The 27,220-nt window shown below is 31.9% G+C and overlaps 3 protein-coding genes across 3 annotated transcripts; all 3 read right to left on the bottom strand.

Annotated features, from left to right (window-relative positions):
* Positions 1–2,171, bottom strand: LOC127252557 (cysteine protease RD19A-like). Its single transcript, XM_051276780.1, has 4 exons — positions 1,647–2,171; positions 1,213–1,332; positions 683–929; positions 1–535 (listed from the first exon to the last, which is right to left on the bottom strand). The coding sequence occupies exons 1-4, from the start codon at positions 2,124–2,126 to the stop codon at positions 264–266; spliced, it is 1,119 nt and encodes a 372-aa protein (XP_051132737.1). The 5' UTR covers positions 2,127–2,171; the 3' UTR covers positions 1–263.
* Positions 2,172–11,222: 9,051 nt separating this feature from the next.
* On the bottom strand, positions 11,223–14,050 carry LOC127252690 (triosephosphate isomerase, chloroplastic-like). Its single transcript, XM_051276977.1, has 9 exons — positions 13,780–14,050; positions 13,618–13,644; positions 13,397–13,466; positions 13,186–13,309; positions 12,724–12,808; positions 12,144–12,276; positions 11,885–12,058; positions 11,682–11,764; positions 11,223–11,494 (listed from the first exon to the last, which is right to left on the bottom strand). The coding sequence occupies exons 1-9, from the start codon at positions 13,990–13,992 to the stop codon at positions 11,438–11,440; spliced, it is 966 nt and encodes a 321-aa protein (XP_051132934.1). The 5' UTR covers positions 13,993–14,050; the 3' UTR covers positions 11,223–11,437.
* A 4,164-nt stretch (positions 14,051–18,214) lies between these two features.
* On the bottom strand, positions 18,215–21,386 carry LOC127252716 (transcription factor bHLH121). Its single transcript, XM_051277016.1, has 5 exons — positions 21,187–21,386; positions 20,135–20,250; positions 19,188–19,315; positions 18,610–19,098; positions 18,215–18,539 (listed from the first exon to the last, which is right to left on the bottom strand). The coding sequence occupies exons 1-5, from the start codon at positions 21,294–21,296 to the stop codon at positions 18,384–18,386; spliced, it is 999 nt and encodes a 332-aa protein (XP_051132973.1). The 5' UTR covers positions 21,297–21,386; the 3' UTR covers positions 18,215–18,383.
* Between the last annotated feature and the right edge of the window lie 5,834 nt (positions 21,387–27,220).

Raw genomic sequence — 27,220 nt, 5'->3', positions numbered from 1 at the left:
TTGAATGTTAAAAAGATGATCATAATGCATAATAGCAGAGGCGGCAACCCATGCATGCCGATAATAATAATAATGTATGATCCAATCCAACGGAATGTCAAAACATTACATCCCAATTTTCGATGAAAGCATTTCAAATAGTTAAAAGAGTTGAGTTGTGATTCATAAGTATGCAGAGAGAGAGAGAGGCATGCATATTGCATTACCTTTCTTTATGTACAGGGTTGGGTTGGAATGCTGCTGCTGTTGGGGTCCAACATCAGTCACTCTGCGGTGGCTGCTGCGACAGTTGAAACCATGGAGTCCACTCCACAAACATTGCGGCCCCGGCAGATCTTGTAGTAGCCTTTCTCTCCCCAGGTCTCTCCCCACGAATTCTTGATAATCCAGTAGGGCTTTTCCTTGAAACGGATGGGCGAATAGGCAGCTGCACCATAGCCAACCAAAAGGACACCATGATCCAACCTTTTTGAGCATATATACGGGCACGAGACTCCTCCAACATAGGTCTGCATGAACACTGCATTGATGGCCACTGCAGCATACAAGAAGAAAATGGAGAGAATTAGTAGCTTCTCTGTAGACAATAATTTACTATTATGTATGGCCGGGTTGTCCATTTTGTTGTCGATGATAGATAGACAGACAGACATGTAGAGATAGAGCAGCAGCATACACCCACCTGCAAGAGGGCCATTCTTGACCATATTTGCTGCGATTTGGTCTTCATCGAGGGACACCACGCTGAAGTTAGCAACCCTGGCAGCAATCTTGCTCTTGTCAAATTTGCAGGCCAGATGATCCCTACCACTGTATGGATAGTCTTCTTCTCGCATGAGCCCCCCAGCTTTAAGCGTGTACTCGAAAGCACTATTCATTAATCCACCGTTGCACCCCGAGTCACATGAATCCTTCTCTTCTGGATCACACTGCAAACAAAAGTATTCAATTTAACACAACTGGTTGACAAAAGTTAGGAGCGGTTTATCACCCTAGTAGTGGACGAGTAGTAAGTCAAAGATAGTTACTTTGTAGAACTCTATATCCATTGTGGTCATCATCAAACCTTAACATCCCCGACACTTCATTAATAGATTCAACAAAATTAAGATAATAATTTAATCAAAACCCAAGCACTGGCCTGAATTTACATAAGAAGCCAGACACAAAATCAACATCAATAAGAGGCAAGTAAGAACATAAGCTAGCTACCTCATGATCACAATCCACAAGCTGCTGTTCGCTGAGAGACACAAGTTTCCCTGTCGCCAGAAAGTTGGCACCTTCCAGCGCTCCTGTTGCGCTAAACGACCAGCATGACCCACATGAGCCCTACAGCGACGTACGTGTATTTAATACCAATCACTCGTACATACTCCAGGCAATCAAATCAACCAACTTTCGTAGTCAAACATATGGAATAATCCTACATATTAACATTCTACATAAACTAAATCTATATATTCAATTCAAGGTATTGAACATCACCAAAATTTCAAAATAAAATAAAATGTAAAAACTGCTCCATATAAAAGAACTAGTATACCAAGAACTGATAGCTAAACTTGTCTGAGAGGTCAAATAATCAATAATCAACACTCGCACAGTAATCAACACTGATACTAAAAAACCAAATCTTAACGCACCTGATTCTTCACCTTCGTAACCGCACCATGATCTCTCCAATCAAAATCCGTCGGTAGATCATTCGTAGGTAAAATAGGCGCCTTCTGAGCGTCGGACGGAAGGCGGAGCCGCCTATTGACGCCAAGGAACTGGCGACGGAACTCACGCGGCGTTAGATCCGAGAATTGCGTTACACCGTGGACGGCAGACGGATCCAGCTTCTGGTGTCGCCTCGCGCGGCGCAGGTTGGCCTTGAAGACCGAGAATCTATAATCGTGCTCCTCCGGTGTAGCGTATGCCCGGGCGAATTTCCTCTTGAAGGTTGTGAAGTGATGAGTGGCGTTCAGCAGCGAGTTCTCGTCAACGGCTCCCTCCTCCCCATGATCAACAACCTGACGGATGAGGAGATCGTCGTTTCCTTCGACATCTCCGGCGAACGAGGATCGAAGCGACGCTGCGAAGAAAAGAGAAAGGAAGAGAAGGGCAAAGCGTGAAGCCATGGCGTCTGCGTGCGTGGGTGACAACAACAATCCCCTTCTCACATACGAGGAACGCTTTATGGGCGTGGGCTTGAAGAAAGCTGAATGAATGGAGTCGGTAGGATGATGACACGTGGATTAATCCAGTTCGTCGAAATAACCGCCTTGCTTCTTGGATTGGTCATCAAAGGTTTTTCTAAAGGCCATGTGCAATGGAATACTCAAGTTGAGTATCGTCTACTCGCTTTTGTTTTTTCATATCATTGTCTTTATCGGTCAAGTAAATACTTTATTCTATATTTTATTTATATAAAGAAACTCATTCTCATTTTTGATTTTTTTTTTTTTCTATATACTTTTTAAAATTATAATTTTATAATTAATCTAAGTTATTATTTTTTCAATTAATACTTTGTTATTTCTTTTAATTTCAATTAATTATATTTATTTTTTAAAAATTTATAATCAAAATAATTTTGAAATATTGTATTTATATTATTATACCTATTATTTGTTATTCTAAACCCTCATATTATTGTGACAATGTGGAGAGAAAGCTCAATCGCTAAAACTATAATTTTTTTACTGAATGACTGAATTTGTAGCTGTAAGTTTGACGAGGCGAAATTTATTTGAGTAAGAATATATATATATATATATACACTAGCATCTAACTTCATCTAACATGTGATCTGCACGAATATTTTAATATTAAATTATATATTTTTTAATTTATAATTTTTATTTATAAATAATAATTATAGTTTTTTTTATATATTGAATATAATTTATTTGTTCTACATGTTCATATTTTTTATTTATGTTAGTCTTACATAATTTTTTTTAATTATTTATTTTCATATCTACGTTTGACGGAGAAAATAATATATTGTGTACAATAGAACTATGAACATAACTAAATTCAAATTCCTTTTTTTCAATAATCAAACAAATTTATGGTATATTTATTCAAATGAAATCTAAATCATATAATAAAAACAATCAAAATAAATAGATGTATATTATAACTTATTATAAAATATAGTTTCAATCAGCTAATTCCATAGATTATAAAAAAAATGAATTAATAATTTTTAATATTAATTGAGATTTAATTTCAAATTTAATTATATATTACTTTTGTCGAGCCATAATATATACAGTTATTTTTATATAAATATAATACAAATTAAAAAAAAAAATGGCAAAAATATCGCTATTAGTTTTTTATAATACAAGTACAATAATATTTATGGAGTAAATTATACAATTATAAAAATATTTTTAATATCAAGTATAATATCGCAAAACAATTGTATATTTAAAACATACAAATATATTTTATTTGTCTCTTAACAAACTATCCATATTTCCATTTTGCTCAACAAAGTATCTGTTTCTTTTTTAGTAATTGTACTATCTACCTAACCTTATAAGTACACTTTCAATTTACAATATATTACATAAATGTTATTGCTTTTATATTATATCATACTAATAAGGTTAATTTAGAAACGGTCTGATGTGATCAATTTTTCGTAGGGATATTGAATAATTACAGATAAACGATTTGTGTGGGACAAGGTAATCATGAAACCTTGACCAAATAACATCAAAGGTCTTGGTTTCAGAAGATGAATGTTGAGATGAAGTGGCTAAGGGTCTAGGATAACGATTGGCTTTCCACTAGAACCAGCCACCAAACCAGGAAATAAGATGGACAAGCGTGTGGACCGATGGACATAGCAGGATAGCAAATTACAAATTTTGTCTTCGGTAGGTCTTTGAAGTGTTACCGGTGGGTCTGTCTGTAGTAAGCACAAGTTCCATATAGTACTTCTCAATACAATTTCCTTTTACTTTTTTTAGTCTTTTTTACTTTTGTTTGTACTATCTAAATATAATATTAATATTTTTAACACTCTATGGAAAAAACAAACGGATAAATATATATGAAAATATAACTTATCTTTCATCTATAACACAAAATATACAAATATATAACAATCAAAAGAAGCCCTACGGTCCAATACATCTAGCCCAGTAAACTTTATGACACAAAAATTATAATTTTATAATAATAAAAAAAATATATCAAACTTCCATCTAAACAAAATTAAATAATTGTTATATACATATGAGCTACGTATATATATATATGTGGATGCTACGTGGATGTTTTGTTGATGAACATGATTTTTATTGTTAGCTAAATTTTTTCTACTGTAAGCATAACGGTTTGTGTATATATATCTCATCAGCTGTGAATAATAATGTGGTGGAAAAATTCATTCAACATCCCTGTTCATTTCTCTCACATCTATCAACCTTGCATTTATTACACCTACATATACATACATCACTTCATACATCTATCTAATATATATACAATATTTATACACACAGCACGTCCACACATACATACATAAATATACGTATTAATACTGATCAACTTATATATTTTATTTATTATATAAAATGTTATCAGCACGAAGATTCTTACCTATTTTATTTTTGATAAGTATTATTTTTATTCTATCTATATTATTTATTTTTAAAACTATGGAAAACCTTACAAAATTTTCTCTTAAACCTCTGTCTCTCCAGCAATAATTTTATGACTTGGTCCCCGGATGTAGAAATGAATCTGGTTTCTATGGACCTTACTCATACAATTGCTTATGTAAATGCGGCTACAAGCCAAGATTGGGCTAAGGCTATTATTTTCATTTGTCACCATCTGAACATTCATTTACAGTCCGAATATTTGACGGTAAAAGATTCACTTGATTTATAGATGAATTGAGGGAGAGATTTAGGCACTTGAAATATATCACTCTCCCTAAAGCCCGACATGATTGGCTTAACCTGCATTTACGGGATTTTAAAACTGTTACAGAGTACAACTCTGCTATCCATCAGATTACATCTCAGTTGAAATATGCGGAGAAAATGTTACTGAGAATGATAAATTTGAAAAAACTCGCTTTGCCTTTCATGCTTCTAATGTTATACTGCAACAGCAGTATCGTGACAAAATTTTTCAAAAGTACTCACAACTTATAGCATGTCTTTTATTAGCTGAGCAAAATAATGAATTATTGATGAAAATCATCAGTCCCGACCAATTGGTTTCAGTCCGTTCCCTGAAGTGAACCTTACATTTTCTGAACGAGTCCAAGGACGTGGTATAGGCCGTGGACGTAATCGCGGTCATGAGAGTTAACGCGGTTGATATACCTCTTACAATCACCGCAGTTTTGATATTAACAAGAAGTAGAGTAAACCTCAATATGGAGATATAGCCAAAAAGGCTAAACGGGAAAAGAAGCAAATCAGCATTTGTAATAGGTGTGACATTGGAGGCCATTGGGCCAATACCTGCAGAACAGCCAAACACCTAACCGATCTTTATCAAGCCTCACTGCAGAAAAAGGGGAAGGGGGTCGAGATTAATCACGTTGATAATGATGGCGACCCCGATGATGATATTCTAGATTACGACACAACGCATCTTGATATAGCGGATTTTGTCGTAGATCCAGCAAATCCTCACTGACAGACATACTATGTCATTTTACATTATGCCATTTTATATTTTGTAATATTTAAATTATTGCATATTAACTTTTTGTAATGCATTTTGTAATATTTATATTTGTCTTTATTAATACTGCGTTTATTTATATTTGAAGGTTTAATGGATTCCAATCAAGATGATGCAAATATGTGTTTTATTGACAGTGCATCGATACATACTATATTGAAACACGAAAAATATTTCTCCTATTTGAAAATGGAAAGAATGAATGTCAATACAAGAAGTGGCAGTGTAAATTTAATCGAAGGCTCTGGAGAAGCCATTATATTTCTCCCCGGAGGACAAAAATTGTGATACAGTATGCACTGTTGGCCACTAAAGCTTGAAGAAATTTACTGAGTTTTCATGACATCGGAAAAATGGTTATCTCATTGAAACTATGAGTGATACTGATGGTGAATTTTTATTGATCACCAATATCATTGATAAAAAGAAATACATCATTGAGAGATTACCATCACTCTCTACTGGCTTATATTATGCCATATTAGGTTATTGTTTAAACACACCTCACGGTAGATCAAAAGAATACCGATTTTCAAATATGACATGATCGCCTTGGGCATCCTGAAAGTATAATGATGAGACGAATAATTGAGAATTCGCATGACCATTCATTAAAAGATCAAAAAATGTTAAACTTAAATGAGTTAACCTGTGTTGCCTACACTTAGGGAAAATTGATAACTAGACCATCGCCAGCTAAAATAGCTATTGAATCACCTACATTTTTTGAAAGAATACACTTGGATATATGTGAACCAATAGACCTACCATATGGGTCATCTAAATATTTTATGGTGATTAATGATACATCTACCAGATGGTCACATGTCTATTTATTATCGACTCATAATATGACATTTGTGAGATTGCTTGCCCAAATTATTAAATTGTAGACATAGGTCCCCGATAATCCAATTAAGACTATACATCTGGAGAATACTGGTGAATATACATAAAATACATTTGATGATTATTGCATGTCGATTAGAATCAATGTAGAGCACCCAGTTGCTCATGTTCATAAACAAAATGGCATGACATAATTACTTATTAAAAAATTGCAATTGATTTCTAGATCATTATTGATGAGGTCTATGTTGTCCGTTTCAGCTTGGGGGCATACAATCTTACATGCAGGAACACTCATAAGAATGAGACTGACAAACTATCATAGCTATTCTCATATGCAATTAGTATTTGGTCACGAACCAAATATATCTCATCTACGTATTTTTGGGTGTGCTGTATATGTTCCTATTTCACCCCCAAAACGTACAAAAATGGGTCCCCAACGTAGATTGAAAATTTATGTCGGATATGAATCACCGTCAATTATAAAATATCTTGAAACTATGACGGGTGATTTATTCATTGTAAGATTTGCAAATTATCATTTTGACGAATCATATTTTTCTGACATTAGGAGGAGACAAAAATGAACCAAAAAGAATATTAATTGGAAAATCCCATTGAATTTTTATGATCCTCGTACAAAGTAGTGTGAACTAGAAGTTCAAAGCATTATACATTTTCAAAATATTGCAAATCAGTTAAAGGATATATTCAATGACTCGAGTAAAGTCACTCGATCATATATTCAAGTTGCTAATGCTCCGACTAAAATAATTGTCCATGATGGACAAATTGCAAGTGCTAATGAATCAGTGACACGCTTAAAGCGTAGTAGACCACTTGGTTCCAAAGACAAACATCCTCGAAAAAAAAGAGGAATGAATTATGATAATTATGAAAATATCAGGATTGACATTGATACACCTCAATTTATTGAGGAAGCCAACCATGAAATACTTGCTCCAGAAGAGCAGGATCTTGAAAAACATGATGAGACTATTGAAAACTCAATTAACTATGTTACTTCAAGAAAATGTTGGAACCGTAAAGAGGCAATTATTGATAATGCCTTCGCATACAGTTTAGCACTTGATATAATGGAAGAAAATAAAAATTCAGAGCCAAAATCGGTTCACAAATGTGAGCAAAGAAATGATTGGCCAAAATGAAAAAATGCGATTCAATCATAGCTTGACTCATTAAACAAAAAAGAGGTCTTTGGATCAATTGTTCAAACACCAAATGGTATAAAACCGGTTGGATACAAATTGGGTGTTTGTACAAAAAAGAAATGAGTATAATGAAATTGTGAGATATAAAGTCCGTCTTGTAGCTCAGGGATACTCACAAAGATCTGGAGTAAATTTTGATGAAATATACTCTCCTTGTCGATGGAATAACATTTAGATACTTTCTGAGCCTAGCAGTGAGAGAAAAACTCGACATGCGTCTTCTAGACGTAATTACTGCATATTTTTATGACTCATTGGATACTGATATTTATACGAGATTTCTTGAGGGATTTCAAGAAACAGTGTACTACATATCACAAGCAACGGATGAAATTGATATGTAGTTTCAAAATCAAATCAGAAACATATTTATTTTCGTCTAATTCAAATTTAGATATTTATCCGGACAACTTAAAGTGCAAAAGTATTTTTAATCGATTATTATAGAACTTAATTCCCCCAAAATTATTCAAAATCAAAGAGAAAATTTTCTCAAAATTCAGGATCGGATCTTGATCAAGAAGATTCCATAAAGTAACTATCAAGATTAAAATTCAAAATATTCTTGAACAAAGAATCAAATTGCATCTTGATCAGAAATTGGAAAGAGGAAATATTAAAGCAAGGTAGATGCAAAATTAATTATGATACCAAATGTTAGCAATAATCAAAATTTTATACGTTGATTTAAACATTAAACTATGAACATGCTTAAATTGAGTTAAATTTAACGGAAGCAAATACAACAATTAGATTAAATTAACCTCTAACAATTATTTCAAAATTGATTTTGAATCTCGAATCCCTTCTTAAAAAAAAAAAGAAGTTAAACTCCAAGAAGACGTTGTCAAACTTCGCTCTCAAACACGATGGTGTATTTTAACTTCTGAGAGTAAATTTTGTAACCTCTATATGAAATTACTTATATAATCAAAAATAAAAAAATCGTCAATCATGATTTTCTATCATTTCTCACGTAAATTTGATAGACTTAATAAAAAGAAGAAAAAATAATCAAATGTATATATATATTAAACATTAAACTTAACTTTGATTAATTAATTAATTAAACTAACATGTTAAAGAGGACGAAGGCGAAGCGGAAGCCGCGGCTGGTGGAGACCTCCGGCAAGATAGAGAAAATGAAATTAGTGAAAAACGATATTGTCACGGCGGTGGAATTCACCGGTGATTTGAAAGGGATTCAGAGCGGGTAGAAAACATAGCCGATAAAGAATTGGCTAAAATTGTTAATGACACAAAGCACCTGTGGCTCAAGATGGGCGCTATCAGTGAGGGTTAGATTCAACGTGCCGCCGCATGCGATAACCAAGAATGAGTTGAAGGCAAAATTGAAAGCTTGAACTGGAGCGTGTAACTGTAGGATCAGTAGAAAAATCACGAGCATCTTCTTGAAGATGAATCTACGTGTGTCTGACCATCAAACCATCAGAGAGCAACAGATTTTGACATATGATCGTGAGGTTTTAATTATAAGTACACGGCCGTATACACACTACAAAAAAAATAGTATATTTGTAACGGAATTATATTTCTAAAGTTCACGTAGCTAACGTAATTTCATTACTAATTCTGTCTCTAATATCATTAGTAACAGAAAAAATAAATTTAGAGACTAAAAACCCTTGTTAAAAAATTGATATTTTCTTGTAGTGACAATTGAACATGACTGTGTTGTTTGATTTGACTGGTGTTGGCTATGACAACACGGACGTGTTATATCCAGCTTAGCTGCCACATCAATTATGTTATTTTCACGCCAGTAATTTTCATTGATTTTTAACGGAATACATGGTTCCAAACTAATACTTGACATGTACCACCTCTTCCAGATCCATCACAAGGAAAATGAAAATAAAAATGAAAAAATTTTTTGTCTAAAATTGATTAAAATTATTTACAATGAAACTAAAACTGATTTGTATATTGGAAACAAAATTGATCCATTTTTGAGAAAATGTGTTATTTTTGGGAAAAACAACAAAGCCTTACTTTTTTTTTATTGAAAAATGTCCTCTCATTCCCATAAAAATGATAATATCTTTCATTTTTTTTTTTTTCTCAAAATAGATGTATCATTTTTTAATTTAGTAATTTAATGTCTAACTAACATAATTAATACCTTTACTGCTTTAACATATTGCATCATTACTTTTATATTACAAAATCTAATAAGAACATTTTTATCTTTTTCACTATAAACTAATATAATATTAAATTAAAAATCAACGTACAACAAACAAATATGACTGATTTTATCGAATTGAAATAGTATTACATTTATATTTTACTTTTACTAAAACATGACAGAGATAGTATTATTAAATAATGTATAGAAATTTCATGTTATATTAATGTAATTATATATAAAAAAATTATTTATGTTTTTAACTTTTGTGTTTCAAAGAGACAAATGTTTAATATATTAATAAAAAATAACTATCAAAATATTAATTATATTTAAAGAAAATTATAGTCTATTCCGGTATAAATATATAAGTACACAGTCTTCTAAATTAAAATTATAATAGAATGTATATTTATTTTATCTTCTAAATTAAAATTATAATAGAATGTATATTTATTTTAATGGTACGGACATTTGTTCAGTAGTGCTCCCTCCGTCCCATAAGGGATGAGCCTTTTTATTAAGAATACTGATTTTTAGACCGTATAAATTAATAAGTTATTAATAATAAATTCTGATATTAGTTTATTATTTTTTATATGAATAATATTATTGGTATTTTAAAAAATTTCAAAATTTGAACCCTTTTATTAGGAATACGGTTTTTTAGATCGTATAAATTAATAAGTTATTAATAATAAATTCTGATATTAATTTATTAATTTTTATATGAATAATATTATTGGTATTTTAAAAAAATTTAAGATTATATCTCAAAAAAATATATGCAATATAAATATTATTTTGTAAATAATAAAATTTTATATAATAAAAATAAAGAAAAAAAAATATTTTTATTTATTTATCATTACCATAAATTAGTTTTATAAAAAATGAAAATTTTAAATATAAATAAAAAATTTATATTAATTGAAGAGAAAGATAGGAATAAAAAAGTCTTGAGTGGATCCAAATTTAATTAAATTGATTTATGCTTGCTAAGTATTTTTAAGACTGATAAAGTTACCACAAATGGACATTTTTGTGGAACTGACAAAAAAAAAAATAGATCATCTGTGGCGGGACAGAGAGGAGGGAGCATATTACGTATTTATTGATAATTTTTTATGAATAATATAATATATAATTCAAAATAGTATTATATTTTAACTAACTAAATGCTAGAATATATAAACACTATAATAAATTCAAAATATTTTTTTATTTGTTTTTTGGAATTTATTTTTAAATTTTATTTAAATAACACGGTGCACAACTAGTATCAATTATTAAGAAATAAATGAAAATTCATGTTCATGTTGGGAGATAATGTTATGAATCAGATCGGAGATGGAATATTTAATTTCACCTCATGCCCTCCTTCCCTACACAGAAAAATCTTACAAAAAAAATGTAAGTTGAGAATGGGGGAGGGTTTGGGCAAACCTGAGTTTATTTGATTGATAGCCAGCCAACAAAAAATGATGGAAAATTATGCGGCAACCTTCTTGGAAGTAACGGAGTTAATGATGGTGGCAAACTCAGGACCCTGAGATCAACAAAAGCAAGGCATTCCTTAGGTTTTGTTCTTTCTAATTTTTTTTTACCCACGATATTTTCAAAACAAATAATACACTATACACATTCATTATTTTTATATACCCTACACGATGACTGTAAACATACGATGGATCATATACTGTAAAAGTACGGTGGATATCAAGAAATGTTCACACCTTTAGGGAAGCACCTCCCACAAGAAACCCATCGATATCTTCTTGTTTTGCAAGCTCAGAACAATTGCTTCCATTGACAGAACCTGGGGGAATTTGCGCAACTAACTTGTATAATGTTTGACTACTAATGACTGACTATCGGAAGTCTAGCATGGAAAATAGAGAAAAATCATTGAAAAGTTGGAAATGAAATAAACACATACCTCCGTAGATAATACGGGTCTTTGAAGCCACATCTGCAGAGACATTCTTGCTCAGCCAATCCCGAACTGAAGCATGCACCTCCTGAGCCTGTTGTGGCGTCGCCACTTTACCAGTTCCAATAGCCCACACGGGCTCGTACGCAATAACAATTTTGTCCCAGCTTGGGACAGTATCTGTACATAACGGGATAAATGATTAATTTCAAATGTTAAATGTTATTACAATGACGGGGTGGCTGTCTGTTGTAACTAAACTTGCCAGCAAAAGCCTTCAGCTGATGGAAACAAACATCAAAAGTCTTTCCGGCTTCTCTTTCTTCTAGTAATTCTCCAATACAGGCAATTACTCCGAGACCTTCATTCAAAGCATATGCAGCCTTCTTCCCAATAAACTGCACATGCCCATTTTTAAAGCAGTCACCAAATGCTTCTGTTTTTTACTAATGATCTGATCAAATCAGAAATGAAGGAAATTGGTGGAATGTTGAGTAGAGTATTTCTCCCATGGAGTACTCTACAATTTGAAAAGTCATAATAAAAATAAATAAATAACTACAGATGCTCCTCTCCACTCCCCCGGGGTGATTTCATGGTTAATTTAAAACACAAAAGACATTCTAAACATGAATGTTGTAAAGATACAGATTTGGAGTTGCTTTTAAATTGTTTTTTTAAGCAACTTGAAGCAGATGCAGGAAGTTTCTAAACATTCAAACTCTTTCTTTGAATAGGAGGAAAGAGTGAGTGTTTCAAGCATTCACAACAATTTTCTCAAAATGTAAAGAAAAAGAAAATTCAACATTAAAATTCAAAAAAAAAAAGGGTTCATTTGCTCTTACTTGATCATCTTCACCAATTACATGTCTCCGCTCTGAGTGCCCCAGAACAACCCATTTGCATCCAATATCTCTCAACTGCTCAACACTGTTTGATAAAATATGATATGTATTTTCGAAATTTATTAATCACATCATATTGATTTAGAATAAAGGAACAAACACTTGCAGATCAAATGCTTTGAATTTGAACAAGTGTAATAAGATCAGGTCAAAAAAATACTCAACCTATACAAAAAAAGGAACCTAAAAAACAAAACCACCAAATTATCAAAATATCAGGCACAACAAAAACCAAAGATGTGAAAAACTTAACTAAATGTATCCATTAAGACAGACAAGTTAAGGAAATTAGAAGTAATGAATTTGAGATGCATTCCTTCAAATAATTCCATTCAAATGATCTTTAAATCAAAAGCATTTGTTACTATCAATTAATCCAGCAATCACCATTGCCAAACCTACCTGATCTCCCCAGTAAAAGCACCACCTTTTCCACTCCAACAATTCTGAGAAGATATTTCTATCCGATCAGATAAAGTGCTCTTTACTTGGTCGATGTAGACAAATGGAGGCGCCACAACAACATCTGGAATGAAGGTTTAAAATGCATAGGGAGAAATCAAAACATTGCACAACAATGAAATTACAGGCTAATAGGAATAGCATAACTCACCAACATCAGGCTCCAACGCTGCTCCGTTTAAGTCAGAAACAAGCTTGCTTATGGATTCCTTAGTACCATTCTGATTACAAATTTATAACCATAGAACAAAAGAGAATCTAAACAAACACATGAACAGTAAATGCTTTTCATTCAAAGAATTCTCTCTGGCGAAGAAATTGTAATTTTAACACTAAGAAATAGGATATTCGTCGAAGAATTGAGATACATACACATTTCCAATTGCCGCCGACAAAGAACTGCAATATACAAAAGCAAGATGAATTCGTCACCGAGTAAAAACATAGACTTCAATTAAATTAAAAGAAAAAGGATTTATACATTTTCCATGGAGAGGAAATCAAATTGAGATCTGAAACATAAACGGAGCAAACCTTTCCAGATCCTGCCATAGTTGCGACGCCGCGGGAGCCTTTATTCGAGGAGGTGAGTTGAAGATTGGAATTAACGTGGTGAAACAGCTTGTGAGTTGAGTCGGAGAGAGAGGTGTCGAGTTTGAGGAAGGACTTCCGTAGGCCGGAGAACTGAGTAAAGTGACAAGGAACGAGGCCGGCGCCGCTCAAAGAGGAGGTGGATACGACTGCCATGGCTAGATTCTCCTGTTCGCGTTCGCCGGTCAAATATCAACCGTGATATCGTCATAATGGGTCTCCATTTATATATTAATTATTATTATTTAATTAGAGAACGGCGTCGTTTGGTAATATCGAGGCAAAATGGTTTTCACCTACTACAGCCTTGTCCCACGCACGTGTGAGACATGATTCGCACGCCCTATGGTACTTGAATTTAACGGCAGCAATGATAATTGATAAAAATAGTAATTTTGTTGACTTGTTTACTCTTGACAAAATTATTTGTAATTCATTTAGTTTCAAAAGTTTTTAATTATTTTTTTATAATTTAATAATTAAATGAGATTTGTTTTGTATTTTCAAACTATTGAACAAAATTCATTTTAGAAAATTTTTTGTAATAGTTTCAAAAACAAAAAAAAATTCTTTCAAATTTTAAAGAATTTTATACCAGTAAAGTAAAAAATTTATTACAAACAGTTAAAAAGTCAAATATTCAATTATAGTAATACTTTACTTTTCAAGTCAAAGTATTATTTTTACCATTAGTTCCTGTCACTCAAAAGTATCATTTTTCTATTTTAATAAAATTAATCATACACTAATACTAAAATATAATTATAAATATACAATTATACATACAATTATTTTATACATAAAATTAAAATTAAATGGCAAAATTTTCAAATATTTTATATACTTCCATTTACCAATAAAATATTATTATTTATAAATTTACTACCAAATTGCAAATGGGTACATTCATTCAGGAAGGATGGAGTATATTTTGGGTGCCTTTGACAATTAGTTGATAATTGTTAGGTGATTCAGTTAGTTGTTAGGTGATTAACTGATTCAATTACTTGTTTATATTAAAATATTTAGTAAAACAACTGTTTCATATTAATTGGTTATACGATAAAATGACAATTAAAGACAATTATATATTATTTTTCAAAATATTTAATTTTATTCATTTTGATTTTAAATTTTTGAGAATTTTGTCATTAATTATTGAAAATTATAAAAATATTATAAAATATTTATTTTTATTTTTTTTATTTGAAAAAATATTTTAATTAAAAATAATAATTATTTTTTATTGAAATTATGGAAAATATGAAATAATAAATATTTGTTATATATATTTTTATTATGTTAATTATTATTTATTCATTTTTAATATAAAAATAATAAAATGTATATAAATAAATTAATAATGTTTGCCTTTTTATTTTATTTAATTTTAATATATATTTTACAAATAAAATAATTTGTATGTAATAATTAATAATAATTATTATTTTAAATTTAAAAAATTAACTTATATTTTTAATAAATTAAATATATTAAAAATAATTAATAAATATTCCAATGAAAATATATTTATATGTATAAAAGAAATAATTAATTTTTAAGTGTAGATAAAGGAATAAATAAAATTAAAGTGAAAAACTCTTCTAAAAGGCTCGATAGATTAGCTTTCAAAAATTAACTTTTTGGTCCAAAAAGCTCTTTCAAAAAATTAATTTACCACAAGTAAATTAGTTTTTTTGACCTCTCAAATATCTATAAAAGCTGTTAATAAGCTAAAAACTAATAAAAAAAGCTATTTCCCAACACCTCTTTATATTCTTGACACATTTTTTTATACCACAAATCAAAAATCATTTTTTTAAAAAAATTTCAATATTTTCCAAAATATGAAGCCTCGTCCAATTTCTAAATCATAAGGGAGTATCGTGTCAACTTTTCACCCTATAAATGAATTATATACAATTTTGTCTTAATTCTTTTATAATTTTTGTACTATTTAATTACTCCATTTTTTAAAATATTAATATTCTCCTATTTTCACTGAAAATATTTTTTATTATTTGCTTATATCTCACTCAATGTATCTTATTTTTTACTCTATTATATTAAAAGTAATTATACTAATATCAATATAACATTTAACTTTTATAAAAATTACAAATATATTATTACATACTATATCCATTCCATTCTCATGTTCACCTTTTTATGTTCACCTTTTTATGTCGGTCTCATTTATTTTGTTATTTTTTTTAAAAAAAATAAAATTATACACTTTAACCTTATTTTTATAATAAGGTATGTGAGGTGTTTAATAGCAAAAGTTGTGGAGACAACCTTGCCACAACAACTTAAGTATTCTTGGATGTTAGCATTCTTTTAGGGTGTGTTTGTCTGCGGTCATCCCAATTTTTTTTCTCCAAAAACATCAAATCAAATACCTATTTTTTATTTTTTATATTATATTAAAAATTAATTTTACATTCAAAACATCACATCAACATCTATTTATATCACATCATACAACTATTTAAATTCAAAATTTTTATTATTCAAATCCCAACTCAAAATCCAAACCTCCAAAAATATTAATTGAATGCAGCATTTGTCCATTGTTTCGATGCCTATGCATTTTACTTTTGTGCCTGGGTGTGTTCGTTTGGGAAAATTCCTCAAAATTTTACTATTTATAAATTCTTTTCCCAAAAAATATCAAACAAATATTAATTTTTATTTTTTATATTATACTAAAAATTAATTTTATATTCAAAATATCACATCGATACCTATCATCTATTTACATCAGTCATACAACTATTACAATTCAAATTTTTTACTATTCAAATCTCAATTCAAAATTCAAACTCTCAAACACAACTCACCCTAATTTTTATCCCACACTTTATCTAATCATATAACTCAAATAAAACCTATTTTTCAAATTATAATACTTAATATTACTTATCTAAATTCTCATACCGAAAATAAATATTACATCATACTTGAGCCGGAGAAAGTACTATTTAAGCTCGCCGTTTCCCCGGACAAATTATTTTTTCCTTCTATAAATTATCATGCTAAAAGTTTTTTTAATCAAAACCCAAAACTTCAAACCAGTCTAGATGAAATAAAATAAAATAAAATAAATCACTCAATTCTTATAGAATAGAAAAGAAATCTAAGCCAACGTTTAAATCTTTAAATTCCATTGCATTTAATGATAGAAAGGGCAGAAGTTCTCAAGAACAATCCGAGACATATAAAACCCAAACTTAAATGCCTCTCTTTTTTTTTTTTTTTTTTTTACCAACACGCATGCACACTCACGCACCCAACGGGGATTTCCCCCAATAAGCATGACGCACCTACCCGGGATTGAACCACACGTAGCCCTCAAGCAAGAGATGTTATACCACTTGATACTATTTTAATTTTCTCCTAAAATCACATAGAAGTATCTAGAACAATTTCTGACTGATTTTACCAATCAAAGGTAGCAAAAATTTTACAATCAAGAATCGAGCAAAGAATATTCCAATAAAATCAATGTACACACGATCAATAACAAACAGAAATTCAGCAAAGGTTATCCAAATCCCAAACAGATTAATATCGACCAGCAGGCCATAAGGAAACCCAAATCACATATCAAGGAAAGTGAAAATCAAACCAGAATTATGAAATCATGTTCAACTAGAACAACAAATTCATAGCCTGAATTATTGTTTGTACCTCTCATGCGGAGAATTTCAAGAACTCCCAAGAAATGTAACACGAAAACTATCAACAATTGTGGCTGACCGATGACGGAAGATAAAGAAGGGTATGTAAGGCAAGAACAAGGTGGGTTTGTGTGATTGACAAAGAAGTCATATTGGGTAACAGATCATTTTTGGGCTAATGAATTTTCAAACTCAGGTCTATGAGAATAGCTAAATCTAAATTTTCACCTAATTTAGGTGAGTTTAATTAGTTAAGCTTCCGTTTAACACAGATTGGGAATGATTAATGACATGTACAAAAGTTAAACAAAATTATGTAGTACTAAAATGAACAAGGATTCATTTTATTACTTGTCCTAAAACTGACCAACCAGCCATCCCAATAAACTTTTCATAGTTACGCCATCATTAACCATATTCCCAGTCATATTTTTCATTACATGACATTTCATAATAAAATTATCGAATCATGGTCCACAAAAACACATTGTTTGACATGTCCAGAATTATAAGCAAACAAATATGTGCGTCAAACAGCACTGGAATGGCTTTGTAAAAGCATAGATCAGTATAAAAAATTTACAAAATAAATATATTACAGCAAATTAATTAAGCAATGTCTTAAGAGGACCGGATTTGATTTATGGAACAACCTAGCCAAGGTTTGATCGTGGGCATGGTAATATTCTCTCAGGTAACAGAAATGATCAATTTTGTTTAGAGCAAGCTTGTATATCTAATCACGGTAATGAAATCAGCATGGACAATTGCACTTTCATATAATAGCGACGATCAGAGCTAGAAAGTGGATAAATAACATAGATACAGATTGGTGCAACAGTGAAGGAGTATGTACCTCCTTTCTTACTCGTCTACTTTTTTGCTGCTGCTTATGCTGGTGGATGAGATAGCCTGCACACTTTGAGTCGATGAACACCCACTAGATGAGCAGCTTCCATCAGTAAGACTTGTTTCCTTTCGAGCAATTTTCTTGGCTTTTCTTTGGTTTGATGAAGAATCCTGCATCTCAATTGTTAATTCTACGTGCTTGAAAATCTGCAAGGCAAACTTATGTGAAATATTTATTCACCTGTTCCGATGCGGATCCTGGTGTTTTAAGCTCTAGATCTGTTGTAATCTCATTCATCTCATCGCTTTTCTCCACCCGGCTCTCTCCATCTGAAGCTTTGTTTCTACGATCCTGTTTGCTTGGAGTATGTGCTTGGGGGCCTTGTTGCACGCCTCGAGACACAGGCTGCGCTGGCTGTGGTTCTGTCATGGTATTGTGGGTCATATAAGGAATGTAAGTGGAATGGGGATTTGGAACAACAGCTGGGTTTTGGTTCCCATAGAATGGGTAAGGTTGTAACGACGGATGCAAGGGAATCGGTCCGGGGGGCATGGGGACCGGCATTGGATAGGGATAAGAAGGCGGATGCATGACAACAGAATGAGAATGATCCATTCCAGACCATGGATACATGGCCCTCACCCGTTGTAGGTACTGGGCATTAAGGCTCTCGATATCGGATTTTAGAGTTGCCTTTTCTTCCCTGAGATCATTCTTTTCCTGTGTCAACTGCTTTAAATATACGAACGAGGTATAAACTGGTGAAACTTTGTATTGAATAGCATTATCATGATACAGAAACCCTTCAAAAGAATCACCTCGCGAGACTCTTCAGTGAGTGCTGCATGCTCAGACTTTAGTCTATCTACCTGAGCAGTCAAATCCTTAAGCATTTGTATCGTGTCAGTGAGGATAGAAGCTTTGTCATTTTTAGGCCTATCTGGGTCTGCAATGAGTGGAAATAACCAATCAGATTTTCCACATTTCCAAACATAAAGACTAAAGGGTGACAACAAAGATCAAGCATAAAATATAAGGAGATGTGGAATTTGATTGGAAAATTTTACAAAATGATTAATCATAGACTATATATTTTTCTGAAAGGTACTAACAACAAACAATTAATCAAATAAAACTTGACAACATTTACGATGCCATTATCATTTTTCTCCAACAAAGAGCGCTGAATACTGACATAAAAGCCCTCCTGATGCTCTAGAGGATGAGATGTAGCTCCTGCAAGTATTGTTCAAGTAACTTACATATTCAGTTGATATACCACTAGTAAACCTAGCACGAGTTTCATTAGTCTGACGTTCAAACTAGCTTATAAGCTCCTTAAGCCACTAATCAAACCAACCTACAGTCTACAGATTATGCTAAGAGTTGTGTCATACTTAGTAGTGTCAAGTGTGTTTGTAATATAGAGTTTAAGCAATGAAAAGAATAAAGAAGGGTCATGGTGAGGAATAATAAAAGGACTCGAAAGAATTTCTATAGGAATTTGAAAATTTTGGCAAGCATTTGACATATAACCATTACTGCTGTTAACATTTTATAAGCACAAAAGTTAGCCATGCAAACACTTGGAATCACGATCAAGTATTTAGAAGCCCCAAAAACATTCCAAATGAACAAACTCATTCGACCTTTAAATTAGGAAGGTTGCTTCAAAGTCAGTTAAAAGATTACCAGTATGATGTGCTCACACAAAATCAAAATTTATGCTGCTTCACAGTAACGTGTAAGCAAAATGTCAGCTTACCAAGAGCATTTCCCAACTCCATGAATTGTTCATTTAGACGATCCCTTCTCAGTTTCTCCCTGTCTGCTTTTTGAACTTTCCTTGCAACAACAGAGTCCTTTGTCTCTACTTCCAACCTTGAAACCAACACATAATAACATCAAGAATATGGAACCTCAATCAGAGCACTGAAACAACTAAACTATTAGCTTTTATGCAATCTACAGCTCTTAGGCACCAAACTTAGCAAACTGTATGTGGCTAAAGTAAATTAACTCCAATAACTACACTAATTTCTTGTATAATGCATATTCTCTACAATTTTTATTTATGCAACATCTCATACACCTTCTCAAATTACAAATAACACCTAATTTTGAGTTTATTATAACATTCACATCCAAAAAAACACGATATTAAATTATTAACTACATTAGTACATAAACATGGTATTGAATAATTTGAAATTTGGCAATAATCTAAAATTTTCAATGAAGACATTATTATAGATAATTAACTCAGTAAGAGGTAGATTAAATATAAAAATAAAAGATAAAAGAAAGAACAATAGATAAAAATTAGAATAGTTATATGTTGCGGAGTAATCCTGCACCATTTTCGGCGCAGGGGTGTTCATGTTGCACCAGTAACAGTGCAAAAATGGCGTTGGTGGGTCTTTTTTAACCCAAGACATTGAAGAAGGCCTTAAAAAATTATATACACTAACATCTGATCTATAAGGAATCGCATACTTAGCTCAACAATTATCTCGCATTTCTCTAAATACGTCAATATCAATTTGGCTCAAGTATAATTCAACTCGACAAAATTAATCTACTTATTCTACATATAAATGTGAGAAACCTCTAACTATTTTCGATTGAGAGATTACTATTTGGAACTCGAATTCTTCTTCACTTCATCGACACCAAATAGAAAAAATCCTTTATTTCAACGTACGCGACGTCAATTGAATAAAAAGTGCCCAAATTTCCAACAATTAGTAAGCCCTTGATTCTGCAAATGTTAAATTCCAACAACACAGATAAGATGATGATTCAGATCTTTCGGACCTGCAATCGGGAGTCGAACGAGTTAAAGGGACGCGAACATCACCCGACGACTGCATACTATTCGAGTTCTGCAAGGGTTGAAACAGCGAATCGGGATTCAATTGATCCATGGCCAATACCTGAAGAACCCACCTATCGTCCGTCGATTGAAAGCAAGGAATTAGGGGATATCTCCACCTCCAGACGGCGTCGTATCGCTTCGTAGGGGCCTACGGCTGTATATTAAATGCTACTTTAGGGTCTATTGACTATTTTTTATTATAGATTTTAATATAATAATATTGGTAAGTTATTGTTATATAAAAAAAAGGTACTCTATTTGTCCTAAGTAATTTGTCCTATTTTTTATTTTTGTCCGTTTCATATAATTTGTCTTTTTTATTTTTGAAAATATAATTATGTACTTTAATTGCATTTTAAATTTTATAATTTTCTTAATTTTAATTAAATTATTTACTTATCATAATCTTAATTTATAATTATTTTTACTAAATAATAATTATTTTTACTAATACACTTCTTAATTACTTACTAATTATACTTTACCTAAATTATCGTGTCTACAGTAATACACTCATATTAAATGGGACGGAGGGAGTATAATATATATGGGTGAGTATATAAATATAGGCTAAATTGAACAAAATTTATGTGTGATTTTACGAAATTGCGTCAAATTTTTCGTATTTTTAAAATTGTGTCAAACTCTATTATTGTTTTATATACTCTGCGTCTAACTCTTGGTGGTCCTTATTTAACAGTATTTGACCTAAATGCGCTCAAACTGTGAATAAATTTTAGAATCTAAACCTCTAAAATTATAAATATATATATTTTATATTTAGCCTAAAAAAATAGTAAAAATAAACTCTTAAAACCTGATAAAAATAACTATTTTTTAGTATATTTATTATTTTTTTGAAACTAAATACAAGAAAAAAATATATTTATAATTTTAGGGGTTGAGAAATTGAGATTTTAATTTTTATTTGCAATTTGGGTGCATTTAGGTCAAATACCGTTAAATAAGGACCGCCGAGGGGGTTAGACGCAGAGTTTATGAAACATGGGGGAGTTTGACGCAGTTTTAAAAGTACAGGAGATTTGACATAATTTTATGAAACTACGGAAAAATTTCGAGCAATTTAGCCTATAAATATATATAGGTATACTATATATATTTACTTTTGTACAGGAATATTAATATATGTATATAAATATAAATGTATATATATTATATGTAAAAGCATACCTATATATATTTACTTTTGCACATGAATATTAATATATGTATGTATATAAATATAAATGTATATATGTTATATGCAAAAGCAATTAATGCAAAGAGAGGAAATTGGAGAATTGAGCCGAGAGGGTAAGAAAGTAATGGTGTTGTGATTGTAATTCTTCTTCTGTATTTTTAGATACAAGACTATCACATGTATATATACTAAGTAATGTATTCATTACATAATAACATTCCACCTTGTTGGATTAAATGCATCTATACAATTTGTATATATTTACGTGGGAACTATGTGTGTACTTCGTAACACTTCATCTTGGATGCATCTAATACAAAGAATATGTATCGTTAAAATCTTACTAAAAATAAATTCAGTGGAAAAAAAAATTCTAGTGAAGGAAATAGAGTACAATATTCCTGTATTAATACGCTCCCTCTGTTTTAGACTTTATTTGATGTCTTTCAGCCGATACATTCCAATTCCTTGTATAAATTTGTTGAATGTTGCAATTGATAGCGCCTTCGTAAATAAGTCTTGCAAAATTTTCAAACGATCAATTTTTTTGCACACTAATTTCACCACTTTTCTGAAGATCGTGAGTGAAAAAGAGCTTTGAAGATATGTGCTTTGTCTGATCGCCTTTATATCATCTATTTAACTGAGCTATACAAGCTGCATTATCTTCAAACAAAATTGTATTAGGTAATACATTATCATAAATCAAGCCACAATTTTTCTGAATATGGTGAGTCATGGATCTCAACCAAACGCATTCACGACTAGCTTCGTGAATTGCTAAAACCTCAGCATGGTTTAAAGAAGTGGTTGTTATCGTCTGTTTCGCAGATCTCCATGAATCAAACAAATAACCAACATCACTATAACCAATTAATTTAATTCGAGATTCACTCGAATAAAATAGACCAAGGTCATGACTCCCTTGAAGGTAACGAAAAATGTGCTTGATACCATTCCAATGGCGCTTTGTGGGTGATGCGCTAAACGTGACCAGTAGATTTGCTGAAAAGAATATATCTGGCCTGGTACAATTTGCAAGGTACATTAATGCACCAATAGCGCTGAGATATGGTACCTCAGGGCCAAGTATTTCTTCATTTTCTTCTTTTGGCCTAAATGGATCTTTACTGGGGTCAATAGATCTGACCACCATTGATGTACTCAAAGAGTGCGATCTATACATATAAAACTGTTTCAATACCTTTTGGGTATATGCGGATTAATGGATAAATATTCCATTATTTACATGATTCACTTGTAGTCCCAGACAATATTGTATTTCCAAAATCTTTGATCTCAAATTCTTTCTTTTGATATTCAACTGCAATTCTCTTCAAGAGTTTCAATTAAATTGAGATCATCAACATATATTGCAATAATGACAAAATTTGATCCATTTTTTTTTATAAAGACGCGTGAGCATATTGAATCATTAGTATAACCTTCTTTTATTAAACAGTCATTGAGATAGTTATACCACATTCGCCCTGATTGTTTAAGTCCATACAATGACTTTTTCAATTTGATAGAATATGATTCATTTGAGTTTAATTTGTATGCTTTAGGCATATCGAATCCCTCATGAAATTTCATATAAATATTAGTATCAAATGAGCCATAAAGATATGCATTAACTACGTCTAAAAAAGACGCACATCTAGCTTTTATCGCACTGCTAGGCTCACAAGGTATCTAAATGTTATTTCATCAACAACTGGAGAGTATGTTTCATCAAAATCTACTCTAAGTCTTTGTGAGAATCCCTGAGCTACAAGATGGGCTTTATATCTCACAATTTCATTATGTTCATTTTTTTTTCCGTACAAACACTCATTTGTATCCAACTGGTTTTATACCATCTAGTGTTTGAACAATTGGTCCAAAGACATCTCTTTTGTTTAATGAGTCAAGCTCTGATTGAATCGCATGTTCCCATTTTGGCCAGTCATTTCTTTGCCGACATTCATGAACCGATTTTGGCTCTGGATCCTCGTTATCTCCCATTATATCAAGTGCTAAACTGTATGCGAAGGCATTATTAATAATTGCCTCTTTACGGTTTCAAAATTTTCTTGAAGTAACATAGTTGATTGAGTTTTCAATAATCTCATCATGTTCTTCAAGATCGTGCTCTTCTGGAGCAAGTATTTCATGGTTGACTTCCTCATTAGATTGAGGTTTATCAATGTCAATCCTGATATTTTCATGATTATCGTCATTCATTCCTCTTTTCTTTCGAGGATGTTTGTCTTTGGAACCGAGTGGTCTACCACGCTTTAAGTGTGTCGCTGATTCATTAGCACTTACAATTTATCCAACAGGGACAATTATTTTAGACGGAGCATTAGCAACTTAGATATATGATCGAGTGACTTTGTTCGAGTAATTGAAAGCATCCGATAACTGATTTGCAATATTTGACAAATGTATAATGCGTTGAACTTCTAGTTCACACTGCTTTGTACGAAGATCATAATAATTGAATGGGATTTTCCAATTAATATCCTTTTTCGGTTCATTTCTGTCTCCCCCTAATGTCGGAAAATATGATTCATCAAAATGATAATCTGCAAATCTTGCAGTAAATAAATCACCCGTCATAGGTTCAAGATATTTTATAATTGATGACATTTATATCCGACATAAATGCTCAACCTACGTTGAGGACTCATTTTTGTATGTTCGGGGGATGAAATAAGAATATAAATAACACACACAAAATTACGTATATGAGATATATTTTGTTCATGACCAAATACTAATTGCATAAGGGAATAACTATGATAGCTTCTCGGCCTCATTCTTATAAGTGTTCGTGCATGCAAGATTGCATGCCCCCAAGCTGAAACGGGCAACATAAACCTCATCAGTAATGGTCTAGAAATCAATTGCTCCATAAGTGATTCTGCCAGACCATTTTGTGTATGAACATGAGCAACTGGGTGCTCTACATTAATTCCAATCGACATGCAATAATCATCAATTGCATTCGATGAATATTCACCAGCATTATCCAGACGTATAGTCTTAATTGGACTATCGGGGAATTGTGCCCGTAATTTAATAATTTGGGTAAGCAATCTCGCAAATGTCATATTGCGAGTAGATAATATACAAACATGCGACCATCTGGTAGATGCATCAATAAGCATCATAAAATATTTAAATGCACCACACGGTTCTATTGGTCCACATATATCCCCGTGTATTCTTTCAAAAAATGTAGGTGATTCAATTCCTACTTTAGTTGGTGTTGGTCTGGTTATCAATTTTCCCTGAGTGCAGGCAGCACAGGTTAACTCATTTGAGTTTCATACTTTTTGACCTTTTAATGAATGACCATGCGAATTTTCAATTATTCCCCTTATCATTATACTGCCAGGATGCCCAAGGTGATCATGCCATATTTGAAAATCGGTAGTCTTTTGATCTATTGTGAGATGTGTTTCAACAACACCTAATCTGACATAATATAAACCAGTAGAGAGTGAGGGTAATCTCTCAATGATGCAATTCTTTTTATCAATGATATTGGTAATCAATAAAAATTAACCATCGATATCACTCATAGTTTCAATATGATAACCATTTTCCGAATATCATGAAAGCTCAGTGATTTTTTTTGAGCTTTAGTGGCCAACAGTGCATACTGTATCATAATTTTCGTCCCGTGGAAGAAATATAATGGTGTCTCCAGAGCCTTCAATTAATTTTGCATTGCCACTTATTGTATTGAGATTCATTTTTTCCCTTTTCAAATGGGAGAAATATTTTTCGTGTTTCAATATAGTATGTGTCGTTGCACTATCAATGAAACAGATATTTGCATCATTTTTATTGGCATCCATTTAACCTTCAAATATAAATAAACGCAGTATTAATAAAGGCAAATATAAATATTACAAAATACATTACAAAAAGGTAATACACGATAATTTAAAGATTCAAATATAAAATAACATAATGTAAAATGACATAATATGTCTGTTTCTTGAGGTTTTTGGATCTACGACAAAGTCCGCTATATCAAGATGTGTTGTGTCGTAATCCAGAAGATCATCATCGAGGTCTTCATCATTATCAACGTGATTAGTCTCAACATCCTTCCTACTTTTCTGCAGTGAGACTTGCTAAACATCGGCTAGGTGTTTGGCTGTTCTGCAGGTATTGGCCCAATGGCCTTCAATGAAACACCGATTACAAATGCCGATTTGTCTCTTTTCCTATTTAGCCTTTTTGGCTATATCCCGTTATTGGGGTTTACTTTGTTTTATGTTAATGTTAAAACCGCGGTGATTGTAAGGGGTATGTCAACCGTATTGACTCTCACGACCGCGACCACGTCCTCGGCCTCGTTCAAAAAATGTCACGTTCACTTCAGAGAATGGACTGGAACCAGTGGGCCGGGACTGATGATTTTTCATCCGTAACTCATTATTTTGCTTAGCTAATAAAAGACATGTTATGAACTGTGAGTACTTTTGAAATTTTTTTTTCACGATACTGTTGTTGCAGCACAACATTAGAAGCATGTAAGGTAGAAAGTTTTTTCCAATTTATCATTCTCAGTAAAAATTTTTCCGCAGAGTTTCAACTGAGATGTAATCTGATGGATAACAGAGTTGTACTATGTAACAATTTTAAAATCATGCAAATGCAGGTTAAGCCAATCATGTCGGGCTTGGGGGAGAGTGATATATTTCAAGTACCCAAATCTCTCCCTCAATTCATTCCACAAATCAACTGGATCTTTCACCGTCAAATATTCA

The sequence above is a fragment of the Andrographis paniculata genome, unplaced genomic scaffold (assembly GCF_009805555.1).
Source record: "Andrographis paniculata isolate CXL003 unplaced genomic scaffold, ASM980555v1 Contig46END, whole genome shotgun sequence".
In the NCBI taxonomy this organism is placed as follows: domain Eukaryota; kingdom Viridiplantae; phylum Streptophyta; class Magnoliopsida; order Lamiales; family Acanthaceae; genus Andrographis; species Andrographis paniculata.
This window is presented reverse-complemented; position numbering and strand designations above follow the sequence as displayed.

Excerpts from the sequence above, each read along its gene's own strand:
- LOC127252557 (XM_051276780.1), bottom strand. The coding sequence starts at position 2,126 with ATGGCTTCACGCTTTGCCCTTCTCTTCCTTTCTCTTTTCTTCGCAGCG. Across the intron at positions 1,333-1,646 it reads TTACGAAGGTGAAGAATCAG|GGCTCATGTGGGTCATGCTG; the intron begins GTGCGTTAAGAT and ends ACGTCGCTGTAG. Across the intron at positions 930-1,212 it reads TTGTGGATTGTGATCATGAG|TGTGATCCAGAAGAGAAGGA; the intron begins GTAGCTAGCTTA and ends TTTTGTTTGCAG.
- LOC127252690 (XM_051276977.1), bottom strand. The coding sequence starts at position 13,992 with ATGGCAGTCGTATCCACCTCCTCTTTGAGCGGCGCCGGCCTCGTTCCT. Across the intron at positions 12,059-12,143 it reads TCAGCTGAAGGCTTTTGCTG|ATACTGTCCCAAGCTGGGAC; the intron begins GCAAGTTTAGTT and ends CGTTATGTACAG. Across the intron at positions 11,765-11,884 it reads GACCCGTATTATCTACGGAG|GTTCTGTCAATGGAAGCAAT; the intron begins GTATGTGTTTAT and ends AAATTCCCCCAG.
- LOC127252716 (XM_051277016.1), bottom strand. The coding sequence starts at position 21,296 with ATGGATCAATTGAATCCCGATTCGCTGTTTCAACCCTTGCAGAACTCG. Across the intron at positions 20,251-21,186 it reads CGTTCGACTCCCGATTGCAG|GTTGGAAGTAGAGACAAAGG; the intron begins GTCCGAAAGATC and ends GTTGGTTTCAAG. Across the intron at positions 19,316-20,134 it reads GGAGTTGGGAAATGCTCTTG|ACCCAGATAGGCCTAAAAAT; the intron begins GTAAGCTGACAT and ends CACTCATTGCAG.